At 48.0% G+C, this 24555-nt stretch overlaps 1 protein-coding gene across 1 annotated transcript; it reads left to right on the top strand.

The window, feature by feature from the left end:
• Window positions 1-649: 649 nt before the first annotated feature.
• On the top strand, window positions 650-24323 carry LRRC73 (leucine rich repeat containing 73). The gene is made up of 7 exons (XM_073628678.1): window positions 650-802; window positions 9260-9701; window positions 9788-9948; window positions 18928-19050; window positions 19986-20086; window positions 22298-22484; window positions 23877-24323. The coding sequence occupies exons 2-7, from the start codon at window positions 9430-9432 to the stop codon at window positions 23945-23947; spliced, it is 915 nt and encodes a 304-aa protein (XP_073484779.1). The 5' UTR covers window positions 650-802; window positions 9260-9429; the 3' UTR covers window positions 23948-24323.
• The last annotated feature ends 232 nt before the right edge of the window (window positions 24324-24555 follow it).

The raw sequence follows: 24555 nt of genomic DNA, 5'->3' as shown, positions 1-24555 counted from the left end.
CTGCAATTACTGCTGGTTTAAAGGAAACCGGAATGAAGTATTTGGAGTTTCTGACGTCTGGGTGACGCACATGGTTGGGCGGGTGTTTTTGAAACGGAAGTGACGTATTGTCACCGCCATTTTGCTACACCCCGCACTCCTGATACACTGAGAAGGGGGAAAGCGGACATCTCGTTACACCCACCGGAGTTTTGCATTTTATACGTACTTTTAACAGTAAACTGAGGTATTATCGTGAAATACAGTACTCAGAACTCCGTCTGAATGTTTAATGTTGAATTTAATTTTGAAAGCAGCAAACCTCTGTCAGATTAGCAAACCTGTGAGATCAGCAGGCTTGCCGCTGCCTTTAATATTCAACATCTAACCAGTCAGATGGAGTTCTAAGTAGTATATTTCACTATATAAACTCAGTTTACTGTTAAAAAAAGTGCAAAACTCCAGTGGGTGTAACAAGATGTCCGCTTACCCCCTTCTCAATGTATCCTTACTATAGGAGGAGTGCGGGGTGTAGAAAGATGGCGGCGATATAACGTCACTTCCGTTACACATTCTGACGAAGTCGTCTAATCTGATGATTCACGGGACAGAAGACGCCCCATGACGTTCGGGTGGAACGCATCGCAGGCCGTGGAACGCATTGCGCGTGCGCAGTAGGGCCGGATAGCGGCGTGCTTTCTGATAGAACGGCGGCGGGAGTGGGCGGAGTCCTGCGGTGACGCGCTGGTTGTCATAGAAACAGGACGGCATCAGCTGGAGGAGCGGAGACCCCGGAACCGGCCCATGTCACCCCGGGGATCGGGTAATTCATAACCCCCCCAATCCCCCTGCAGGGGCAATTCCCCCTCCCCCCTCCACTATAAGATTCCCAGAGTGATGTCCGAACCCCCCCCCAGAGGGGTAAATCCACTCCAATCCCCCCCCCCTCCTAGAGGGGGCAATTCTCATTTAGGGAGACAGATCATCACAAAACAGGACTGATCCCTGATGGGGGGAGGGGTGCTGAGGATGGGGGAGGTGACTGTGTCGGGGGAGGGGGTTAGGTTAACCACTTGACCTCCGGAAGCTTTACCCCCCCCTTCATGACCAGGCCATTTTTTGCTATACGGTTACTTTAGCTGACAATTGCGCGGTCGTGCGACGTTGTACCCAAATAAAATGTACGTCCTTTTTTTCCTCACAAATAGAGCTTTATTTTGGTGGTATTTGATCACCTCTGCGTTTTTGTTTTTTTTGTTTTGTTTTTTTGCGCTATAAGCGGAAAAAAAAGGGTGACAATTTTGGAAAAAAAAAAAAAAAAAAAAAACAATATTTTTTACTTTCTGCTATAAAACATCCAATAAAAAAAAAAATTGTGAAAAAATTGAATTTCTTCATCAATTTCGGCCAATATTGTATCCTGCTACATGTTTTTGGTAAAAAAAAAAAAAAAAAAATCCCAATAAGCGTATATTGATTGGTTTGCGCAAAAGTTATAGCGTCTACAAACTATGGTATATATTATGGAATTTTTATTAATTTTTTTGCACTCGTAAGACCCCTTCCACCCTGGGGGTCGCCCCTCATTTTCTCGCTGTTTAAGCCGTGCTTTTCGGCCGCTAGCGGGGCGCATTAAACCCCAAAGAATTGATTAAAAACGCTCGTGTTGCGGCACTTCCGAAGTGCTTTTCAGGGGCTTTGGAAGCGCCGCCCATTCATTTTAATGAGCAGGGCCGGTGTTGGAGCGCTGTATACACCCGCTCCCAAACCGCCCCTAAGATGCTGCTTGCAGGACTTTTCCGAACGTCCCGCCAAGCGCAACCCCCCCCCCCCCCAGTGTGAAAAGACACACTGAAATGAATGGGAGGCCTTTTTTTTAAGGCGCTATTTAGAGACTATTTCTAGCGCTAAAACGCCTGAAAACCGCCTCAGTGTGAAAGGGGTCTAATGGCGGGCGATCAGCAACTTATAGCGGGGCTGCGACATCGCGGCGGTATAATCTGACGCTTTGTGGGGACCATTGAGACTAATACAGTGATCTGTGCTAAAAAAAAAAATATGCACTGTCACTGTACTAATGACACTGGCTGGGAAGGAGTTAACATCAGGGGGGGGCGCTCAAAGGGTTAACCGCTTGCCGACCATATACTGTATATATATATATATATATATATATATATATATATATATATATACTTATATATACGGCTCTCCTGCGCAGGATCACGTATCTAGCACGCGATCCTGCACCCCTGGGGCTGGGGCGCACACGTGCACCATCAGCGACCCCTATTCATGTGCGATTGGACACAGCGGGGAGCCAATCAACGGGTTCCGGCAGACTCAATGTCCGCCAAGACCCGCCGATCATTCGGGACACAAGCAAAATGCCAATCTGCCTATGTAAAGAAGGCAGATCACCGTTCTGTCAGTAGGGAAGGGATGGATCCCGTGTTCCTGCAGAGCATGGACAAGGATCTCTGCCAATCAGGAACACAGATCTCCCCTAGTACAAGCACCTCCCCCGAAAGTAGTGATGGGCTTCGGATCGAACTCGCAGGGAAGCCTCGGTACTGTAGACCGCCAATCATAGGCAGTGTGTGTCCGGGCAGCTGCCGGTCAGGAAATGCCTTACTGCCTATGATTGGCGGTATGCAGTGACAGCTTTGATCCGAACCCGCCAAGCCCGTCACTACCCCACAGTAACCAAGCACATTTTAGGCACACACTTAACCCTTTGATCGCCCCTGATGTTAACCCCTTCCCAGCCAGTGTCAGTACAGTGACAGTGCATATTTTTTCAGCACTGATCACTGTATTGGTGTCACTGGTTCCCGCGGTGTCAGTTAGTGTCCAATGTGTCCGCCGTAATATCGCAGTCACGCTGATCGCCGCCATTACTAGTAAAAAATAAATAAAAATTCCATTAAAATATCCCATAGTTTGTAAACGCGATAACTTTTGCGCAAACCAATCATACGCTTATTGGGATTTTTTTTACATATACATATCGGCCTAAACTGATGAAGAAATTTGCAGAAAGTAAAAAATTTTTTTTTTTTTTTTCAAATTTGTCGCTCTTTTTTTGTTTATAGCGCAAAAAATAAAAAACGCAGAGGTGATCAAATACCACCAAAAGAAAGCTCTGTTTGTAGGGAAAAAAAGGACATAAATCTTATTTGGGTACAACGGAGCACGACCACGCAATTGTCAAAGTAACGCAGTGCCGTATCGAAAAAAAAATGACCTGGTCATGAAAGGGGGGTAAATCTTCCAGAGCTGAAGTTGTTAACTGTGTGCCTAGCCAGTGTTTTTGTGTACACTGTGTGCTTCTTTACAGAGACACAGGATCGGCCCCTCCCCCTGTCAGAATGTGATCCGCCGCACACAGCTGGCGCCCTGTTGCAGTAAAAGTTCTGTAGGGCGGTCAGCAAGTGGCTAAGGAGATTATTTTGGGGTACAGGGTTACATGGATCAGGTGGGTGGCCAAGGTAGTATATAGTTAGGATGGGGGAGGTAGGGTTGGATAGTTAGGATGGGGGAGGTAGGGTTGGATAGTTAGGATGGGGGAGGTAGGGTTGGATAGTTAGGATGGGGGGGTAGGGTTGGATAGTTAGGATGGGGGAGGTAGGATTGGATAGTTATGATGGGGGGGTAGGATTGGATAGTTAGGATGAGGATAGGGTTGGATAGTTAGGATGGGGGAGGTAGGGTTGGATAGTTAGGATGGGGGGGTGTAGGGTTGGGTAGTTAGTATAGAGAGGTAGGTTATACAGTATAGTTAGAACTGAAAGGGGTGGGGGTAGGGTTGGATAGTTAGGATGGGGGAGGTAGGGTTAGATAGTATAGAGAGGTAGGTTATATAGTTAGGTTGGAGAGTAGGGTTGGATAGTTAGGATGGGGGGTAGGGTTGGATAGTTAGGATGGGGGATGGTTGAATAGTTAGGATGGGGGGAGGGTTGGATAGTTAGGATGGGGGGAGGTAGGGTTAGATAGTATAGAGAGGTAGGTTTTATAGTTAGGTTGGAGAGTAGGGTTGGATAGTTAGGATGGGGGAGGTAGGGTTGGATAGTTAGGATGGGGGAGGTAGGGTTGGATAGTTAGGATGGGGGAGGTAGGGTTGGATAGTTAGGATGGGGGAGGTAGGGTTGGATAGTTAGGATGGGGGAGGTAGGGTTGGATAGTTAGGATGGGGGGGGTAGGGTTGGATAGTTAGGATGGGGGAGGTAGGATTGGATAGTTAGGATGGGGGGGGGGTAGGATTGGATAGTTAGGATGAGGGTAGGGTTGGATAGTTAGGATGGGGGAGGTAGGGTTGGATAGTTAGGATGGGGGGGTGTAGGGTTGGGTAGTTAGTATAGAGAGGTAGGTTATACAGTATAGTTAGAACTGAAAGGGGTGGGGGTAGGGTTGGATAGTTAGGATGGGGGAGGTAGGGTTGGATAGTTAGGATGGGGGAGGTAGGGTTGGATAGTTAGGATGGGGGAGGTAGGGTTGGATAGTTAGGATGGGGGGGGTAGGGTTGGATAGTTAGGATGGGGGAGGTAGGATTGGATAGTTAGGATGGGGGGGGGGTAGGATTGGATAGTTAGGATGAGGGTAGGGTTGGATAGTTAGGATGGGGGAGGTAGGGTTGGATAGTTAGGATGGGGGGGTGTAGGGTTGGGTAGTTAGTATAGAGAGGTAGGTTATACAGTATAGTTAGAACTGAAAGGGGTGGGGGTAGGGTTGGATAGTTAGGATGGGGGAGGTAGGGTTAGATAGTATAGAGAGGTAGGTTATATAGTTAGGTTGGAGAGTAGGGTTGGATAGTTAGGATGGGGGGTAGGGTTGGATAGTTAGGATGGGGGATGGTTGAATAGTTAGGATGGGGGGAGGGTTGGATAGTTAGGATGGGGGGAGGGTTGGATAGTAGGATGGGGGGAGGTAGGGTTAGATAGTATAGAGAGGTAGGTTTTATAGTTAGGTTGGAGAGTAGGGTTGGATAGTTAGGATGGGGGGGTAGGGTTGGATAGTTAGGATGGGGGAAGGTAGGGTTGGATAGTTAGGATGGGGGGGGGTAGAGTTGGATGGTTAGGATGGGGGGGGTAGGGTTGGATGGTTAGGATGGGGGGAGGTAGGGTTGGATGGTTAGGATGGGGGGAGGTAGGGTTGGATAGTTAGGATGGGGGGTAGGGTTGGATAGTTAGGATGGGGGGAGGTAGGGTTGGATAGTTAGGATGGGGGGAGGGTAGGGTTGGACAGTTAGGATGGGGGGAGGTAGGGTTGGATAGTTAGGATGGGGGGGTAGGGTTGGATAGTTAGGATGGGGGGGGTAGGGTTGGATACTTAGGATGGGGGGGTAGGGTTGGATAGTTAGGATGGGGGGGGAGGGTAGGGTTGGATAGTTAGGATGGGGGGAGGTAGGGTTGGACAGTTAGGATGGGGGGAGGTAGGGTTGGATAGTTAGGATGGGGGGGTAGGGTTGGATAGTTAGGATGGGGGGGAGGGTAGGGTTGGATAGTTAGGATAGGGGGGGGTAGGGTTGGATACTTAGGATGGGGGGGTAGGGTTGGATAGTTAGGATGGGGGGGGGGGGTAGGGTTGGATAGTTAGTATGGGGGGAGGTAGGGTTGGATAGTTAGGATGGGGGGGTAGGGTTGGATAGTTAGGATGGGGGGGGTAGGGTTGGATAGTTAGGATGGGGGGGGAGGGTAGGGTTGGATAGTTAGGATGGGGGGGGGGTAGGGTTGGATAGTTAGGATGGGGGAGGTAGGGTTGGATAGTTAGGATGGGGGGGTAGGGTTGCATAGTTAGGATGGGGGGGTAGGGTTGGATAGTTAGGATGGGGGGGTGGGTTGGATAGTTAGGATGGGAGGTAGGGTTGGATAGTTAGGATGGGAGGTAGGGTTGGATAGTTAGGATGGGGGGGTGGGGTTGGCGTAGGGTTGGATAGTTAGGATGGGGGGAGGTAGGGTTGGATAGTTAGGATGGGGGGAGGTAGGGTTGGATAGTTAGGATGGGGGGAGGTAGGGTTGGATAGTTAGGATGGGGGGGTAGGGTTGGATAGTTAGGATGGGGGGGGGTAGGGTTGGATAGTTAGGATGGGGGGGGGTAGGGTTGGATAGTTAGGATGGGGGGGTAGGGTTGGATAGTTAGGATGGGGGGGTAGGGTTGGATAGTTAGGATGGGGGGGGGGGGTAGGGTTGGATAGTTAGAATGGGGAGGTAGGGTTGGATAGTTAGGATGGGGGGGTAGGGTTGGATAGTTAGTGGAGGAAGGTTATATAGTTGGGATGGAATGGGGTTGAGCGTAGAATTAGATTGTTAGGATGTTGTTACCATCTTATCTCTCTCTCTCCTCCCCCTCCTTTTCTATTGCCCCCATGCACTATTTTCTCCCAGGGAAGGGGGGTGGATTCATCATTCCCAATGCCTGTACTCCTGAAGGGGAGGGATAATTCACCATGCAGTAAGTATTCCTGAGGGGAACGGGTAGTGCGCAATGCAGTATGTACTCCTGTGGGGGGGGGGGGGCTAGTTTCCCATGCAGTATGTACTCCGGGGGGGTAGTTTCCCATGCAGTATGTACTCCTGGGGGGGGTGGGGCTGGTTTCCCATGCAGTATGTACTCGTGGGGGGGTGCTAGTTTCCTGTGCATTATGTACTCCTGGGGGGGCAGGGTTTAGTTACCCATGTAGTATGTACTCCGGGGGGGTAGCTCCTCATGCAGTATATACTCCTGGGGCGGGGGGGGGGCTAGTTTCCCATGCAGTATGTACTCCTGGGGGGGTAGTTCCCCATGCAGTATGTACTCGTGGGGGGGGGGGGGGCTAGTTCCCCATGCAGTATGTACTCCTGGGGCGGGGGCTAGTTCCCCATGCAGTATGTACTCCTGGGGTGGGGGGGGGCTAGTTCCCCATGCAGTATGTGCTCCTGGGGCGGGAGCTAGTTCCCCATGCAGTATGTACTCCTGGGGCGGGGGCTAGTTTCCCATGCAGTATGTACTCCTGGGGGGGGGGGGGGTAGTTCCCCATGCAGTATGTACTCCTGGGGGGGGGGCTAGTTCTCGATGCAGTATGTACTCCTGGGGCGGGGGCTAGTTTCCCATGCAGTATGTACTCGGGGGGGGGGAGGTAGTTTCCCATGCAGTATGTACTCCTGGGGGGGGTGGGGGCTAGTTTCCCATGCAGTATGTACTCCTGGGGGGGAGCTGGTTTTCCATGCAGTATGTACTCCTGGGGGGGGGCTGGTTTCCCATGCAGTATGTACTCCTGGGGGGGCGGGGTTTAGTTACCCATCTAGTATGTACTCCGGGGGGGGCTAGCTCCTCATGCAGTATATACTCCTGGGGCGGGGGGGGGCTAGTTTCCCAGGCAGTATGTGCTCCTGGGGGGGGTAGTTCCCCATGCAGTATGTACTCCTAGGGTGGGGGGCTAGTTCCCCATGCAGTATATACTCCTGGGGGGGGGGAGCTAGTTCCCCATGCAATATATACTCCTGGGTGGGGGGGTAGTTTCCCATGCAGTATATACTCCTGGGGCGGGGGGGGGGGGCTAGTTCCCCATGCAGTATGTGCTCCTGGGGCGGGGGCTAGTTCCCCATTCAGTATGTACTCCTGGGGTGGGGGGGGCTAGTTCCCCATGCAGTATGTACTCCTGGGGTGGGGGCTAGTTTCCCATGCAGTATGTACTCCTGGGGGGGGGGTAGTTCCCCATGCAGTATGTACTCCTGGGGTGGGGGTGGGGGGCTAGTTCCCGATGCAGTATGTACTCCTGGGGGGGGCTAGTTCCCCATTCAGTATGTACTCCTGGGGGGGGGGGGCTAGTTCCCCATGCAGTATGTACTCCTGGGGCGGGGGCTAGTTTCCCATGCAGTATGTACTCCTGGGGGGGGGGGGGCTAGTTTCCCATGCAGTATGTACTCGGGGGGGTAGTTTCCCATGCAGTATGTACTCCTGGGACGGGGGCTAGTTTCCCATGCAGTATGTACTCCTGGGGGGGGGGGCTAGTTTCCCATGCAGTATGTACTCCTGGGGTGGGGGGGGCTAGTTCCCCATGCAGTATGTACTCCTGGGGGGGGGGGGGGCTAGTTTCCCATGCAGTATGTACTCGGGGGGGGGGGGTAGTTTCCCATGCAGTATGTACTCCTGGGGGGGGGGGCTAATTTCCCATGCAGTATGTACTCCTGGGGAGGGGGGTAGTTCCCCATGCAGTATGTACTCCTGGGGTGGGGGGGGGCTAGTTCCCCATGCAGTATGTACTCCTGGGGCGGGGGCTAGTTCCCCATGCAGTATGTACTCCTGGGGTGGGGGCTAGTTTCCCATGCAGTATGTACTCCTGGGGGGGGGCTAGTTCCCCATGCAGTATGTACTCCTGGGGGGGGGGCTAGTTTCCCATGCAGTATGTACTCCGGGGGGGGGTAGTTTCCCATGCAGTATGTACTCCTGGGGGGGCTGGTTTCCCATGCAGTATGTACTCCTGGGGGGGGGGGGGGCTGGTTTCCCATGCAGTATGTACTCCTGGGGGGGGGGGGGTGCTAGTTTCCTGTGCAGTATGTACTCCTGGGGGGGCGGGATTTAGTTACCCATCTAGTATGTACTCCGGGGGGGGCTAGCTCCTCATGCAGTATATACTCCTGGGGCGGGGGGGGCTAGTTTCCCATGCAGTATGTACTCCTGGGGGGGGTAGTTCCCCATGCAGTATGTACTCCTAGGGTGGGGGGCTAGTTTCCTATGCAGTATGTACTCCTGGGGCGGGGACTAGTTCCCCATGCAGTATGTACTCCTAGGGTGGGGGGCTAGTTTCCTATGCAGTATGTACTCCTGGGGCGGGGGGTAGTTTCCCATGCAGTATGTACTCCTGGGGCGGGGGCAAGTTTCCCATGCAGTATGTACTCCTTGGGTGGGGTGGGGCTAGTTCCCCATGCAGTATGTACTCCTGGGGCGGGGGCTAGTTTCCCATGCAGTATGTACTCCTTGGGGGGGGGGCTAGATTTCCATGCAGTATGTACTGGGGGGGGGGCTAGTTCCCCATGCAGTATATACTCCTGGGGGGGGGGGCTAGTTACTCATGCAGTATATACTCCGGGGGGGAGCTAGTTCCCCATGCAGTATATACTCCTGGGGGGGTAGTTTCCCATGCAGTATATACTCCTGGGGCGGGGGCTAGTTCCCCATGCAGTATGTACTCCGGGAGGAGCTAGTTCCCCATGCAGTATATACTTCTGGGGGGGGGGGGGGTAGTTCCCCATTTCTCCCTGTGTACATTGTGGTTTAATGTTTCTTTTCTGGTTTGCATTAGGTGGTGGTGGATACCAGATTCAGCTTGTCGGGGCACTCCTCCTGGCACCACGCCCAGCTGTAACAAGCCAGTGTGTGGGGGCACCTCACCTGGCACCATATCCGAGTGTGACCTGCCTGGCACCACACAAACTACTGACAGGCCTCTGATAGTCCTGCTGAGTCTGCAGGATGTTGCCAGGCTCTATCCAGATGTCGGGGGAGACCCTGTCTGGGGCGGAGGTGAAGGGGGTATGTGAGGGGCTGACAGAGGGCACAGTACGGCTTCTTTCCCTACGCGGTTGCCTCCTCTCAGACAGGGACTTCGCCCGGCTGTGTCAGGGGGTGGCTCAGTCTCCCTCCTTGGTTCAGTTGAACCTTAACCTGGGCGTGGTGTCCAGTGCCTCCCGCGTCCAGCAACTGGCACAGTCCCTGCATAAGAACCGCTCGCTGCAGTCCCTCTTGTGAGTAGCGTGCCTTGGGTGAGTGGGGGAGGCTTAGGGTTACTCCATGGCATTCTAAGATTTTTGTCTGTCTGTCCTGCACGCAGCCTACATGGGAACCCACTAACAGACACGGGACTCGCCCTCCTGAACCCGGCACTGGCTGGACACCCCTCCCTGGTCTCCCTAGACCTCGGGGACTGTCTGCTTGGTGATGAGGGCATCAGTCTGATCTGTAGCCTCCTCCCCCCTGATGGAGCCAAACCAGGTGAGACCTCCATCTGACCAGCTGTCTTTCATCTCTCTGTCTCCAGTGCACCTGTAGAAAACAGTTACCATGGGTGAGCTGGTAGATACATCAGTAAAATATGGATGAGATGGTTGGCAGTGGCAGCTAGGCAGCAGTAGGTAAGAGATGATTGGCAGTGGTTAGTGGGCAGCAGTAGGTAGGAGATGGTTGGTAGTGGTAGAAAGGCAGCAGTAGGCAAGAGATGACTGGCAGTGGTTAGTGGACAGCAGCAGGTAGGGAATGGTTGTTGGTGGTAAGTAGGCCACACTAGGTAGGGTAGGACATGATTGAAAGTGGTATGTTGGTATGAGGTGGTTGGCATCAGTAGTAGGTAGGAAATAATTGTCAGTGGTAGGTAGGCAGAAGATGGTTGGCATTGGTAGGTAGGCTGCAGTAGGTTGGAGATGGTTGTTGGTAGTGGGTAGGCCACAGTAAGTAGGACGTGGTTGAAAGTGGTATGTAGGTAGGAAATGGTTGACAAATATGAGGTGGTTGGCAGTGGTAGGTAGGGGATAGTTGCCAACAGTAGGTAGGCAGAAGATGGTTGGCATTGGTAGGTAGGCTGCAGTAGGTAGACGATGGCTGTTGGGGTGAGCAGGCAACACTAGGTAGGGTGGTGGGTAGGCCGCAGTACGTAGGGCATGGTTGAAAGTGATACGTGGGTAGGAGATGGTTGTCAGTGATTGGTACGTATGAGCTGATTGGCAGTGGTAGGTAGGTAGAAAAAAGGAATGTCAGTGGTAGGTAGGCAGGAGATGGTTGGCATTGGTATGTAGGCTGCAGTAGGTTGGAGATGGTTGTTGGTGGTAGGTAGGCCGCAGTAAGTGGGACATGGTTGAAAGTGGTATGTGGGTCGGAAATGGTTGGCAGTGATTGGCACATATGAGAGGGTTAGCAGTGGTAGGTAGCAGTAGGTAGGAGATAGTTGGCAGTGGTATGTAGGTACGAAATGATTGGCAGTGGTAGGTAGGCGGAAGATGGTTGGCATTGGTAGGTAGACTGCAATAGGTGGAAGATGGTTGTTAGCAGTAGGCAGGCAGCAGTATGTAGGGTGGTAAGTAGGCCACACTAGGTAGGACATGGTTGAAAGTGGTACATGGGTAGGGGATGGTTGTCAGTGATTGGTACGTATGAGATGATTGGCAGTGGTAGGTATTAGGAGATGGTTGGCGGTGGTATGTAGGCTGCAGTAGGTAGGAGAAGGCTGTTGGTGGTAGGTAGGAGATGATTGGCAGTGGTAGGTAGGCAGCAGTAGGGTAAAAGAGAAGTACACAGGCACTTCATACAACAGGCAGATGGCCAGGCTCGGAGTCTCCACCAGACCATCTGATGGACATGGTGTGGTCAATGGCAGCTCCATCATGTACTGTGTAAATTTCATTTTGCAGGCTTATTAATGGGAATGGGACCGTGGCAGGCAGTGTCTGGCCTGGTGGAACGTGGTGCTGTCTGGCATGGTGGGACAGTGGCGGTGACGGTCTTAATGTCAGAATCAGCTCAGTAGAACGTAGGAGGTCAGATATAGCCCCAGAATAAGATTTTATTGATAGAAGACAACATGTTTAGGGGGTTTTACTCCTCCTTCCTCACCACCACAAAAAAAATAAAAGACAACAAAGTGTTCATCATAGAGTATCTGGGCATAAAAAAAACAAAAGAGGTAAAAATAAAACGCTCATGTATCCAGATATACATACAATGAATCATTAGATATTCGACCAAAAGGTGTGAGCCAATCAGTAGCAGAGGAGAAAATCAGATGTTTAAAGAATTGCTTCATCAATCCCTCTTGGGAAAAGAGATGAGCTCAGGCACATTCAGATCTTAGTCTAAACCCACCAGGATGCTGTCATGGCACAAAACCAATCAAAAGAGACCGAGGCATTTCTCACCCGCAGCTGCATGTACAGTGTATACACTCCTACCAGGGAATGCTGAGGAATGTCTCGTCCGCTTATGATTGGTGTTTTGCCATGACAGCTTCCTGGCAGTCAACCTGGTAAACTTTATAACTATATGATTGTAGTCCAACAATGGGAGATGTATGTGGCCTGTTGGCCTTATTATTACAAAATTCATATAGTGGAGATATTTATGACCGAGCAAATGTTCCCTGGTGTCAGATATGTTCAGTCTCTGTACTTCTACCGAAATGATGGTTCTGACCAGTTGTCCAACTTCCTTTTTCTTTTCCCAGTGGAACATCCCGCAGGTAGTACTGTAAAGCACCTGCATTTTTAATGTTACAGGAATGGTGTACCTTCACACCTCTGACCACCACAATTCCTGCACTTTCACACCTCTGACCACCACAATTCCTGCACCTTCATACTTCAGATGACCTCAATTCCTGCACCTTCACACCTCTGACCACCTCAATTCTTGCACCTTCACACCTCTGACCACCTCAATTCCTGCACCTTCACACGTCTGACAACCTCAATTCCTGCACCTTTACAAGTCTGACCACCACAATTCCTGCACCTTCATACTTCAGATGACCTCAATTCCTGCACCTTCACACCTCTGACCACCTCAATTCTTGCACCTTCACACCTCTGACCACCTCAATTCCTGCACCTTCACACGTCTGACAACCTCAATTCCTGCACCTTTACAAGTCTGACCACCACAATTCCTGCACCTTCACGCCTCTGACCACCACAATGCCTGCACCTTCACACCTCTGACCACCACAATTCCTGCACCTTCACGCGTCTGACCACCACAATTCCTGCACCTTCACACGTCTGACAACCTCAATTCCTGCACCTTTACAAGTCTGACCACCACAATTCCTGCACCTTCACGCCTCTGACCACCACAATGCCTGCACCTTCATGCCTCTGACCACCCCAATTACCGCACCTTCATACTTCATATCACCTCAATTCCTGCACTTTCACTTCTCTGACCACTACAATTCCTGCACCTTCAAACCTCTGACCACCACAATTCCTGCACCTTCATACTTCAGACCACCTAAATTCCTGCACCTTCACAACTCTGAACACCACAATTCCTGCACCTTCATGTCTCAGATCACCCCACTTCCTGCACCTTCACACCTCAGATCACCCCAATTGCTGCACCTTCACACCTCAGATCACCCCCAATTCCAGCACCTTCATACTTCATATCACCTCAGTGCCTGCACCTTCACACCTCTGACCACCCCAATTCCTGCACCTTCATACTTCATATCACCTCAATTCCTGCACCTTCACACCTCAGATCACCCCAATTCCTGCACCTTCACACCTCAGATCACCCCAATTACCGCACCTTCATACTTCATATCACATCAATTCCTGCACTTTCACTCCTCTGACCACCCCAATTCCTGCACCTTCACTCCTCTGACCATCCCAATTCCTGCACCTTCACATCTCAGATCACCACATTTTCTGCACCTTCATGCCTCTGATCACCCCAATTCCTGCACCTTCACACCTCAGATGACCCGAATTCTTGCACCTTCATACCTCAGACCAGACTCTATTCCCGCACCTTCACATCTCAGATCACCGCAATTCCTGCACCTTCACACTTTAGATCACCCCAATTGCTGCACCTTGCCACCTCAGATCATGCCAATTACTGCACCTTCACACCTCAGATCACCCCAATTCCTGCATCTTCACTTTTTAGATCACCCCAATCCCTCCACCATCAGACCTCAGATCACCCCAATTTCTTATCCTTCACACCTCAGCTCACCCTAATTACTGCACCTTCACACCTCAGATCACCCCAATTCCTGCATCTTCACTTTTTAGATCACCCCAATTCCTCCACTATCAGACCTCCGATCACCCCAATTTCTGCACCTTCACACCTCAGCTCACCCCAATTTCCGCACCTTCCCACCTCAGATAATCCCAATTATTGCGCCTTCACCTCTCAGATCACTCCAATTCCTGCACTTTCACACCTCAGACACAACCCCCAAGTCCTTCACCTTCACACCTCAGATCAACCCCATTTCCCACACCTTCATACCTCACATTACCCCAATTCCTGAACCTTCACACCTTAGATTACCCAAGTTTCTGCACCTTCACACCTCAGATCACCCCAATTACTGCACCTTCACACCCCAGATCACCCCAATTCCTGCACAAATCACCTCTCAGATCACCCCAATTCCTGCACCTTCACATCTTAGATTACCCCCAGTTCCTGCACCTTCACACCTCAGATCACTCCAATTCCTGCACCTTCACACCTCAGATCACCCCTAGTTCCTGCATTCTTAAAAACATGGGTTTACATTCATACCTGCTGAAGCTGGAGTTTCAGTTAAGAAAAGGAAGATAGCAGGCAGGCAGGCTTCTTCACAAAACAACATCAGCAGCCATAAGAGGACCTACACTGGTACCGGGAGGGGGCTGGTACCTGAAATTCATTGATATTAGACTGGCATGTTTAAAATGTCATGGAGGTGGGTGGGCCACAGACAGGGCAGGCTATCGATTATAGCCTATGGCAATGACGCTGTATTTGTAGGAAGCAGTGGCCCACTGGAGTGTCCTGCATGCATAACAACTGTTGTCCTGGGTACCACTGAAAATGACATTGCATGTTTGGCCTGGCACACATGCCCTGGGTTGCCTATCCCTGTGTTGGTATTAGATGTTCAGAGTGGTGGCCTGGGCTTTCCGCCTTCAGCTTTTTAGGATTTTTTTTTTTTTTTTTTAAATGAAAATTGTATCAAATACTTACTGTAATTTTACCTTTCCTGGCACCAGTCCAGGGCAGCATACTACCACATGTATGCTGCCATGAGGGCGCCAGGAAAAGAGATATGAACATTGGGACAACTTTTTGAAATCCTCCTCAAGAGTATAATCGGGTCATAATATTCTGAAACAACTCAACAGGACATGGGTGGCAGGTGGAGCTCTTTCTCTTTTACTGATTGCCAAGCCTGTGATGTCCAGGTAGTCTATACTAGTTGGATGTACATGAGGGGAGAATAATAATCCCCGATCATTCCTGCTTTATGATAGTTTGGTCACTTTACCAGATGAAAGGAGATTTTCTGTGTACCTTCTCTGTAGTGCCAGATGTTCTGTAGGTTACTCCTAACTGCTTGGTCCACAGAGGAGACCATGTAGAGGTTGATGAACCCTGGCATCATCCTGATCCCCATAGCAGCCTTGACTGGTGAGAAAAAAAATGGTCTACAAAGGGTGTAGCTTATAAATTAAATGGAGTCCAACACAAGGCTGGCTTGTTATGAACATTTGGATTGATGGGATGGTGACACGTGGCTTAGGCTGTAGTGGAATAAAGAACTATACATCATCTCAGTCAGGGATATTCTGACTGTTGGTGAAACGGTGAGCTGTATCTCAGGTACAAGGGAAGATGACAGATATTTGTAGATGGAAATTCACATATTGATAGTTTCCACGTATGGGAATTAACACCAGAGAAAATTGGTAAGCTGATGAATATATACTGTAGGATTTATGGACATAATGGATTGTGGGAATTTTTAGCCATTATTTACCCTCAGTAGCATCCCTAGATAGATTCTATGTACATTGTGAGGTGTTGATCCACCAGTGTGGTGTCCTGTGGACATCATGCAATAAGTAGATGCAGGAGACCTGAAAAAAATCATCCACTTTATTTTTGTAAAGATATCTTCAATGGTAAAAGCAAGACACTTTGTGGGCTGAAGGAGAAGTCAATGTATTTCACACCATCTCAGTGCTTACTGTCATCAAACGTAGGAGATTCACTATTAACATTCCTCAGTGATCTCCATTCCCAGGCCCACCACTTTGATCTACAAAGCTGTTATTGGCTTAATAATAACCATATAAGAGGCACAACCAATTTTTTTTGGGGGGGGTGAGGCTGGAATATACAGCGGGTAAAATAAATATTGAAGTTCTGTGTAATAAAATGGAATGACACACGGAAAAAGTATTGAACACATGAAGAAAGGGAGATGCAAAAAGGCATGGAAAGTCAAGACACCAGCTGAAATCTATCAGTAATTTGAAAGCAATCCTGCCCCTTGTCAGTGCAAATTAATATCAGCTGGTTCATTCATCTGGCCTATAAAAAGGTGTCTCATTACCAAGGTGTCACACAAGAAAGATATCATGATGGGTAAAAAGCAAAGAGCTCTTTCAAGACCTTCACAACCTTATTGTTGCAAAACATACTGATGGCATTGGTTACAGAAGGACTTCTGACTGTTCCCGTGAGCACTGTTGGGGCTATAATCCGGAAGTGGAAAGAACACAATTTCATCATAACTGGCCATGACCAGATGCTCCTCGCAAGATTTCTGACAGAGGAGTGAAAAGAATTTTCAGAAGAATTGTCCAAGAGCCAAGGACCACTTGTGGAGAGCTTCAGAAAAACCTGGAATTAGTGGGTACAATTGTTTTAAAGAAAACAATAAGTAATGCACTCACCCGCCATGGCCTGTATGCACACTCACCACGCAAGACTCCATTGCTGGAGTAAAAGCATATTGAAGCTCGTTTAGACAAGCTTGTTAAATACTGGGAGAATATAGTCTGGTGAGATGAGACCAAAATTGAACTGTTTGGATGCCATATTTATTACACACCATGTTTGGAGGTCAAATGGCACATTACCCCAAAAACACCCCCCATACCAACGGCGAGGTTTGGAGGTGGGAACATCATGGTGTGGGTGGGGCTGTTTTTCAGCATACGGTATTGGCAAACTTCATATCATTGAAAGAAGGATGAATGGAAAAATGTACCAAGAAATTCTTGATAAAAATCTGCTGCCATCTACCAGGATGATGAAGATGAAACGGAGGACATTTTAGGAAAACAATGATCCCAAACACAAAGCCAAGAAAACTCTCAGTTGGTTTCAAAGAAATAAAATAAAGCTTCTAGAATGGCCCAGCCAATCACCTGACTTGAATCCAATAAAAAATCTACGGAAAGAACTAAAGATCAGAGTTCATAGAAGAGGCCCAAGGAACCTTCAAGATTTGAAGACTGTGAGGAAAAATGGGCCAAAATCACACCTGAGCAACGCATGCGACTAGTTTCTCCATACAGGAGGCGTCTTGAAGCTGTTACCAACAAAGGATTTTGTACCAAGTATTAAATACATTTCAGTTAGCATGTTCAATACTTTTTCCCGCTGTCATTCAATTTTATTACACATAACTTCATTTCTGAACATATTTGTTTTGGTGTCTTTGTATGTATGGATTGCATGGGTTGTTACCGACATGTGGGGAAAATTTCATGTCAATAGCACCTTTACCAATATATTTACCTAAAAAAATGGTGACATGTTCAATACTTATTTTACCCGCTGTATATAGATTAGGGATCAGCAAGCTTTTCCACATTAATGCTAGCCATACACCAGTCCAAAAATCGTTTGAATGCGTTTTCAAAAAACGAAAACACGTTTGAGAGCAAGCGATATTGCCATCATGTAATGACCAATTTTCCAACAATAAATGATTTTTATTATTGTATTATTTTGGTCTCTATTTTTCTTAATGTAATTTTTCTCGGAACATTCACAGAAAAAAAAAGTACCTTGGATTACGAGCACAATTTGTTTCAGAATCATGCTTGTAATCCAAAGCACTTTTATATCAAAGCGAGTTTCCCCATAGGAATCAATGGAAACTCAGATAATTCATTCCAGTGTCACTGCTAGTGTATGCAGTACTGCATGTGGCCAGAGGTGGGGGCGCCAGAAACACTCGGAGACCACTTGGAGACACTCAGAGACCCGCTTGAACGGAGTGTCTCCGAGGGTCTCCGAGCATCACCGACGCCCCCCCCCCACCTCTGGCCACATGCGGTACTGCACACCCCAGAGGCTTAAATCCTGCTCGTCTTGCGAGACAACGCTCACAAATCGAGTAAAAAAATAGCTTGCATTGTGAAATGCTCGTAAACCGCGTTACTCGCAATCTAAGGTTTTACTGTATATAAAAATTGCCTATCTGGAAGGTTTGCATGTTTCTTGTGTGTACTATTGCTATTCTCTTTATTTTAGACGTGACCGTTCGTTGACACGAACGTTTATCTTCCGAGTTAAAGTTTTTTTCACACATGCGCTGTACCAACAGTTCGTGTTTTAACAGACAAGAAACACATTAACCTTTCAATTTATCATCTGTTTGACAGAAGTTTTCCAAACTTTTCTTTTGATTTTTTTTTTGGCTCAAAAACATCACAAACTTTTATAGATTTGTGCCCATTAACTGTACGAAAAACAAAGAACTATCCAAATGATAGATTTTCAAACGATTTTTCATCTAGTGTATGGGCACACTCGGGGGTTTATTTACAAAAGCTGATGCACTCAGAATCTGGTGCATGGTAGCCAATCAGCTTCTAACTTCAGCTTGTTTAATTAGGCTTTGGCAATAAAACCTGGAAGCGGATTAAATTCTATGCAGCGCTGCATCAGATTTTGCATTATCCATCTTTAGTAAATAACCCCCTCAGTATCAGATCGGCCCCAATTCTGGCACAATGAGAAAGGCAGGGGCTTTAACTTTATAACCGCCCTAGCTGATGGTTCCACTGGATGGAAGAAGAGGGTTGGAGGGCGGGCTCCTCCACACTACAACGTCCGCAAGCGGGCCTATGCTGGTAATGAAATATCCTGGAAGTGGGTACAGAGGGGTATTTGTAGAGAGCAGGGACCCACCTTGGGATTCAGCAGTCCACCAGCAGACCAGTCCGAGCCTCTGCACATGCCACGTGATGACCTTCTAGGTGCCACTGAAAATGACATCATACATCCACCCTGACCTTAGATAACCTATCTCTGATCTAGACAGGAATAGTGTGAGGTGTGGACCCTTCTGTCTGTCTATCTGTCTGTGTTTGTGATATCTGCCTGTCTGTGTGATGTGCTCAGCTGGATGATTTGTGCCGTACCACTGGCGGTGTGCCTTTATATCTGTCTATACAGGACTTCGTGAACTGACCCTCTCCGCAAATCCAGCCATCACCTGCACTGGATGGGCCCGCCTGGCAGTTGCTGTGGCTCACAGTTCTCAAGTGAGAACCCTGAACCTGGACTACAACCCATTGGGTAAGAAGAGGACCCCCCCTCCCCAAAGTTATTTGTAATGTTCTGTTTATATGGCAGGTGCGGGGTGGCAGCTCTGGCATTTGTCAGAAACGGTCTGCAGTTGTATGTGCGGTAGGGTTGCACCGATACTAGTATTGGTACCGATGCACAAGCATCGGTACTCATGCAAATGCAGCGATACCTGAAACCAATACTTTCAGGCTCTGTTCTTTGAGCTGTCAGTGGGTCTCCCCTGTTGACAGCTAAAGTGTCCGGTAATTGGAGCTGTGAAAAAAAAAAAAAGAAGCAGCCAGCAATGTTTATTAACAACATTGCCCAGCCCCTGAAACACTAAAATAAAAAGAAACATTGTTTCTTTTTGTATCTTTCTGTTTCTTCATCTGCAGATCAAAGGGATGAACAAATGTCCCTCTGTTTAACCCCTTATTAACCCTTAATTTACTCTAATCAGCCGTAATTAACTCCACATTCTCCTCCATTTATTATTTTCCTGCTTTTTTTTTTTTTTGGTTCATGTCTATTTTATAAACGATAAACAATTAAAACTTTTTTTTTAATTTGCTTTGTTAGTGAATATTTTTGCACATATATATTAACATATATTTACACATTTCACATTGAAAAAGCGCACAATTAAAAATAAAAATCAATTTATTTCACTTGTAAATAGCTTTTCAATGCTTTGTACCATTTGACAGCTGAAGTGAAAACAAAACAGTTGCGGTAGGTATCGGTAATTGGTATCGGCAAGTACTAAAAAAAAAAAGTATCGGTACTCGTAAAAAAAAATGGTATCGGTGCATACCTAATGTGTGACAGATGGTCACATTCCATAAACATTATGTGCAGGGCTCCCAGCATAATTCAAACACCTGAGTAGGGAGATGGGTTCTTGTATTGGCATACATCATATGTCCGTGCTTGTGTCTCGGCAGGTGACCACATCGCCTCTATGCTAGCTGTGTGTGTGGCCTCTAGCCGGACTCTGGAAATTCTGGATTTGGAAGGCACGGGTCTCAGCAATTTGTCTGCACAGGTGAGTCCTGATATTCTGGTTCTGGATTTGTGTCTTATGAGATCTTGTCATGATGTCACCCCACACATACAGATCGCTCATAATGATTGTATGTCTTCTATGAGCGATGGCCGAAGGGGGCAAATTTGTGTCCTGTCATTATGGCTGCCCATGTAGACTGACACTCCAGCAGTTACAGTGCCTTGAATAAGTATTCATACCCCTTGACATTTTCTACATTTTGTCATGTTACAACCAAAAACATGAATGTATTTTATTGGGATTTTATGTGATAGACCAACACAAAGTGGCTCATAATTGTGAAGTGGAAGGAAAATGATAAATGGTTTTCAATTTTTTTTTTAAATAACTATGTGAAAAGTGTGGCGTGCATTTGTATTCAGCCCCCTTTACTCTGATACCCCTAACTAAAATCCAGTGGAACCAATTACCTTCAGAAGTCAACTAATTAGTGTGTAATTTAATCTCAGTATAAATAAAGCTGTTCTGTGAAGCCCTCGGAGGTTTGTTAGAGAACCTTAGTGAACAAACAGCATCATGAAGGCCAAGGAACACACCAGACAGGTCAGGGATAAAGTTGTGGAGAAGTTTAAAGCAGGGTTAGGTTATAAAAAAATATCCCAAGCTTTGAACATCTCACGGAGCTCTGTTCAATCCATCATCCAAAAATGGAAAGAGTACGGCACAACTGCAAACCTACCAAGACATGGCCGTCCACCTAAACTGACAGGCTGGGCAAGGAGAACATTCATCAGAGAAGCAGCCAAGAGGTCCATGGTAACTCTGGAGGAGCTGCAGAGATCCACAGCTCAGGTGGGAGAATCTGTCCACAGGACAACTATTAGTCGTGTTCTCCACAAATCTGCCCTTTATGGAAGAGTGACAAGAAGAAAGACATTGTTGAAAGAAAGTCATAAGATGTCCCGTTTGTAGTTTGCGAGAAGCCATGTGGGGAACACAGCAAACATGTGGAAGAAGGTGCTCTGGTCAGATGAGACCAACAATTGAACTTTTTGGCCTAAAGGCAAAATGCTATATGTGGCTGAAATCTAACACTGCACATCACCCTGAACACACCATCCCCACCGTGAAACATGGTGGTGGAAGAAACATGTTGTGGGGATGCTTTACTTCAGCAGGGACAGGGAAGCTGGTCAGAGTTGATGGGAAGATGGATGGAGCCAAATACAGGACAAACTTAGAATAAAACCTGTTAGAGTCTGCAAAAGACTTGAGACTGGGGCGGAGGTTCACCTTTCAGCAGGACAATGACCCTAAACACACAGCCAGAGCTACAATGGAATGGTTTAGATCAAATCATATTCATGTGTTAGAATGGCCCAGTCACAGTCCAGACCTAAATCCAATTAAGAATCTGTGGCAAGACTTGAAAATTGCTGTTCAGAGACGCTCTCCATCCAATCTGACAGAACTTGACCTATTTTTTAAAGAAGAATGAGCAAAAATGTCCCTCTCTAGATGTGCAAAGCTGGTAGAGACATCCCCAAAAAGACTCACAGCTGTAATTGCAGTGAAAGGCGGTTCTACAAAGTATTAATTCAGGGGGCTGAATACAAATGTACCCCACACTTTTCACATATTTATTTGTAAAAAAAATGTTGAAAACCATTTATTATTTTCCTTCCACTTCACAATTATGGGCCACTTGTGTTGGTCTATCACATAAAATCCCAATAAAATACATTTATGTTTTTGGTTGTAACATTGGAAAATTTCAAGGGGTATGAATACTTTTTCAAGGCACTGTATATTCCTGGACAGACTGAACTGGATGGAGAATGCAGTGTGTACATGTGGATATTATACTGGGACCGCAGTGTGTATGGACAGACGAATGGACCTTATCCTGAGAATGCAGTGTGTAAGGATATATGGACCTTATATTAAGACAGCAGTAAGTAGAGACGAGATTCATCCTGAGACTGACATGCTTATGGACAGCTAGACATTATCCTTAGACCACAGTGCTATGGACAAATGGATATTATTCTGGGAGCACAGTATGTATGGATGGAAAGATTTTATCCTGAGTCTCCAGTAGGTATGGATGAACATTATCCTGAAACTACAGAGTGTACGGGTGGATGAACATTTTCCTAAGACTGCAGTGTTTGTAAAAAGACAGATGGATATTATCCTGAGACCAAAGATTGTTGGAAGTGTTCAGTTTACACGGTCTGTCTTCTGCAGATCCTGCTGGACATGATCCAGAATTATCCGACACCACTGAGGAATCTGGTCCTGTCTGAGAACAACATCAGCGTGGAGCTGCAGCAGCAGATCGCTGACCTTCTCTCCGAAGGGGAGGACGAGGATGAGAGTGAAGGTCCTGGGCAGGATCCCCCTATCAGGGAGAAAGGGCTGAAGAGCAATCTAGGTATGTGAGGAGTGTTTGGCAAAGGGGACTGGTCAGAGACGGGATTAGTAATGACTTTTTTTTGTCCATTATTTATGAAAGGTTGGGCAATAGCTGTGTGGAGGGTATGTCAGCAGGCAGTATGTGAAGGAGAGTGTAGAAGGTATGACAGTGGGCAGTTTGGGCAGGAGAGTGTGGAGGGTATGACAGTGGGCAGTATGCGCAGGAAAGTGTGGAGGGTATGACAGCAGGCAGTATGTGCATGAGTGTGTGGAGGGTATGACAGTGGGAAGTATGTACAGGAGGCTGGTGTGGAGGGTATGACAGCAGGCAGTATGTGCAGGAGAGTGTAGAGGGTATGACAGTGGGCAGTATGGGCAGGAGAGTGTGAAGTGTATTACAGTGGGCAGTATGTATAGGAGAGGAGCGTGGAGGGTACGACAGTGGGCAGTATGTGCAGGAGAGGATTGTAGAGAGTATGACAACGGGAAGTATGTGCAGGAGAGTGTGAAAGGTATTGCAGTGGGCAGTATGTGCAGGAGAGGAGTGTGGAGGGTATGACAGTGGGCAGTATGTATAAGAGAGGAGTGTGGAGGCTACGACAGTGGGCAGTATGTACAGAAGAGGAGTGTGGAGGCTACGACAGTGGGCAGTATGTACAGGAGAGGATTGTGGAGGGTATGACAAAGGGAAGTATGTGCAGGAGAGTGTGAAGGGTATTGCAGTGGGCAGTATGTGCAGGAGAGTTTGGAGGGTATGACAACGGGCAGTATGTGCAGGAGAGGAGTGTGGAGGGTATGACAATGGGCAGTATGTGCAGAAGAGGAGTGTGGAGGGTATGACAGTGGGCAGTATGTATAGGAGAGGAGTGTGGAGGCTACGACAGTGAGCAGTATGTATAGGAGAGGAGTGTGGAGGCTACGACAGTGAGCAGTATGTATAGGAGAGGAGTGCGGAGGGTATGACAACGGGCAGTATATGCAGGAAAGTGTGGAGTGTATCACAGTGGGCATATGCAGGAGAGTGTGGCAGGTATGACAGTGGGCATCATGTGCAGGAGAGTATGGAGGGTATAACAGTGGGCAGTATGTTCAGGAGAGGAGTGGGGAGGGTATGAAAGTGGGCAATATGCGCAGGAGAGGAGTGTATGACAGTGGGCAGTATTTACAGGAGAGCAGTGTGGAGGGTATGACAATGGGCAATATGTGCAGGAGAGTCTGGAGGGTATGACAGCAGGCAATATGTGCTAGAGAGGAGTGTGGGGGGTATGACATTGGGCAGTATGTGCAGGAGTGTGAAGGCTATGGCAGAGGACAGTGTGTGTATTGTCATTCTTGCTGTGTGTCCAGTACTGGAGTTGGGTGGAATGTTATATGAAGTGTCTGTGATAGTTCTGTGTATCCTCCTCTACAGGTCCCGGGCCGCACAGAGTCCTCCTAACCTCTGGTCTGGGGGACAGCCTCCTTGCCGAGACAGAAATGTGAGCACACGGACACGACATGGCACTTATTCAGGATAACCCGAATCCTGGCGTCCTAAGCGGCTGCACGTCTGAGGACACGGCTATCCTCTTCACATATTGCACAGATCTGGAGAACACAGGAAGATTTTATTTATTGATGGTGTGTGTGTCCTGGGAAAGTGGTTCCTGGGAAAATGACAGGGTTCAGATATAAATGATATATAGATACAGAATATATACATATGAATCTGCACAGGGGAACAAACCCGGCACTTTATCACTGGCACAAACTGCTGATCACAACCACTCGGGGGGCAGCTATGCTCAGCTGTGCCTGAGTCTGGGAAGGGCGGGGGGAGTGATGGGCACTGCATGGGGCGGAGCTCGTCCACTGTTCAAGCACAAGCAGCTCAATAAAGTTTGTTGTGAAGAAGTAACCGTTGTTATGTGATGTATATGTTGGAATTGTATGGGGGTCTGGGGATGATATTAAAGTGAATTTGCCATTTGTACATACCGTACTAAGAAAAATACGGGAGGCCAATTGTGACCTCCTAGAAATGCTGATCTCTTGGCTGTGTCTGCCTTTAATGCTTTCTGAGTAACTGTCCTGGAAAAAGCATGTAGAGT

Source organism: Aquarana catesbeiana, linkage group LG04, assembly GCF_042186555.1.
Source record: "Aquarana catesbeiana isolate 2022-GZ linkage group LG04, ASM4218655v1, whole genome shotgun sequence".
NCBI classification, from domain to species: domain Eukaryota; kingdom Metazoa; phylum Chordata; class Amphibia; order Anura; family Ranidae; genus Aquarana; species Aquarana catesbeiana.
The sequence above is the reverse complement of the archived record's forward strand: the minus strand, read 5'-3'. Positions and strand labels throughout refer to the sequence as shown.